Source organism: Trametes versicolor, assembly GCF_000271585.1.
Source record: "Trametes versicolor FP-101664 SS1 unplaced genomic scaffold TRAVEscaffold_42, whole genome shotgun sequence".
NCBI lineage: Eukaryota > Fungi > Basidiomycota > Agaricomycetes > Polyporales > Polyporaceae > Trametes > Trametes versicolor.
The window spans coordinates 3335-5418 of NW_007360362.1; the positions used below are offsets into that span (position 1 = coordinate 3335).

Here is a 2084-nt window from a genome sequence, read left to right on the forward strand (position 1 = left end):
GCGACACTGTCTGTGCTTCCTGCACATCATCTCTCCTCGGCCTTTCGGCACCCTCCTCCAAATACCGGTCGCAGCGACGGTGTGATAAGTCAACAAATGTGGCTGCAGCGATGGGATGGGATTGGCATCGAGGTGAGTTTTTCAAGGCTCCTGCTCAGTGTATCATGAGGCGTACGGGACAGGGGACGAGTGCAGGCGTAGAGTGCAGCCACGCAGCGCTTAGAGTGCTTGGCGGCGCTCGCATCTGGCGGCGCCCATGCACAGAACGGCGACACCGGCGGCCAGCGTGAAACGCATAGCATGCGTGATGGAGAGATGCACGGCTGCACCATGCGCGTGGAGCGTCGACCACTACTGTCCCACTGACATGGACATCCAGTCAGAGTCCCTTCCCGTGCGCCACACGCGACCTAGTCAAGCTTCTCTGACTCTTTGCTTTCCCGTACCTTTCGCGATACAGTGTGACGGCGGGGTTGCGCACTCGACACGGCCGGGTAGCACCATGCCAATTATACAGCCCGGTGTTCAGCGGCGCGATTCGTCGCAGGCGTGCGCGCGAGGCCAAAACACATCGCCGTAAGGCCGATCAAGTGAGGACGAGCAAGCTGTGCGTGGTCAGTGTCCACACACAGCTTCGTTTGGAGTCTGCAACTCACGATGGCAGATATACGAGGCTACAAGCAGCAGCAGCACATCCGGCAGATGTGGTCAAAAGTACTGGGATGCTCTGCACGCGAGATTGTCGCATCTGTAACACTTGTGAGCACGTCAATGCTCGCGCTCACACCTGCTACTGACCTCGAAAAACGCGGGCGGATGTTGCGGGGGCCGGACTAGCACAAAATGGCGTGCGACGTGAGGTGAGTACCCGCAAGTTTCCGTTCACGGTCATAGACTGACAACGCCAGTGGCGACAGGAACGGGGGGCATGCGTGCGTGCAACACTGCGCACGAGTCGCCAATGCGGGAAGGCCCGTCCGGCAAGAAGGAGACGCGTGTGCGCCGCGGGGTGCGAGTTAGTTGCCAGGTGAGCCATTTTTGACCTCTGAGCGCAAAGTCGTAAGTCCACCATTCGGCGCGACTCTGTCAGAAACCCAGACGTCCATAAACGAGAGCAGAGAGGAGCAGCGGGCGAGACACGATGGTGGTGGAGTTTGCGAGAGAGTGGCGGTGCGAAGGAGAGCCGAGAGATGGAAGCGCGCGGGCGCCTATTGTGGCGAAAGGGAATTCGAGCGGACGCGGCGTCCTTTCGTTCTGCCTGCTTCGTCCTCTGGTAGTACTTTGTACATAGCGTATTCGACCGTCTTGCGCATGTCTCTGTCCCTTTACGAGCTCGACGCGGACGCCTGTCTAGTGGCTGCTGTTCTGCCCAAGTGCTCCTGCTCCCGGCGCGTCCGCCTGCCCCTGCACGCTCTCCCGCCGCTCTCCTTGTGTCGCCCACTCTCCTATAGGACACCACTCCCCTGACAGAGTCCGTGAATCTTTCCCCGGCCGTCTTCACTGTCGCGTGGCCCGGCTAGTGTCGCACACGAGGGACGCCGAGGCAGAGCCTCATCCGACGCGACGGCGATGAGCTCCGAGTTCTGTAAGTGCGCGAAGCTATTCACGACAGAAGGTACACTGTGATAACGTGTAAAATAGGACCCCGCTGCGATTCAGGCGTTGCTGGACCAGCTGAGGTCGTCGGAAGCATGGCAGAACACGGTCAACGCGGCGACGGCGGCCTCTCAAGCTTCCCAGCCTCCAGCTGCGAATACTGCATCCGCGGCCCAAGAAACGCACCCTGTAACAGCTAGTAATGCGGCTAGCACGACCTCACAGGCACCAGTGCCCACCGGCCCCCGCGGCCTCGTTGAACCCGAAGCACCACCCACCGGGGCCCAATCGAGCGGACCCCCCAACGCCCACTCGGTGGCGTCCCTGCTATCGCAGCTGCAGACCTCCCGCAGCCTCGCCGCGGTCGTAGCGGGGCCCACCAGCAGCAGCACGCCAGTAATAGCTAGGCCTAGGCAGCCGCCTTCTGGAGGGCCAGAATTCCCCGGTCCGGACGCGGCGGCGCTCCCCAGCAGCATGAGCACGGGCTC

At 61.5% G+C, this 2084-nt stretch overlaps 1 protein-coding gene across 1 annotated transcript; it reads right to left on the reverse strand.

Moving 5' to 3' along the window:
* Positions 1-586: 586 nt before the first annotated feature.
* On the reverse strand, positions 587-1036 carry TRAVEDRAFT_54629 (uncharacterized protein; the record flags this gene model as incomplete). The annotated part of the gene is made up of 4 exons (XM_008047559.1): positions 587-605; positions 657-748; positions 799-833; positions 901-1036. 4 exons carry the CDS (start codon positions 1034-1036, stop codon positions 587-589), a joined length of 282 nt encoding a protein of 93 aa, XP_008045750.1.
* Positions 1037-2084: the final 1048 nt, after the last annotated feature.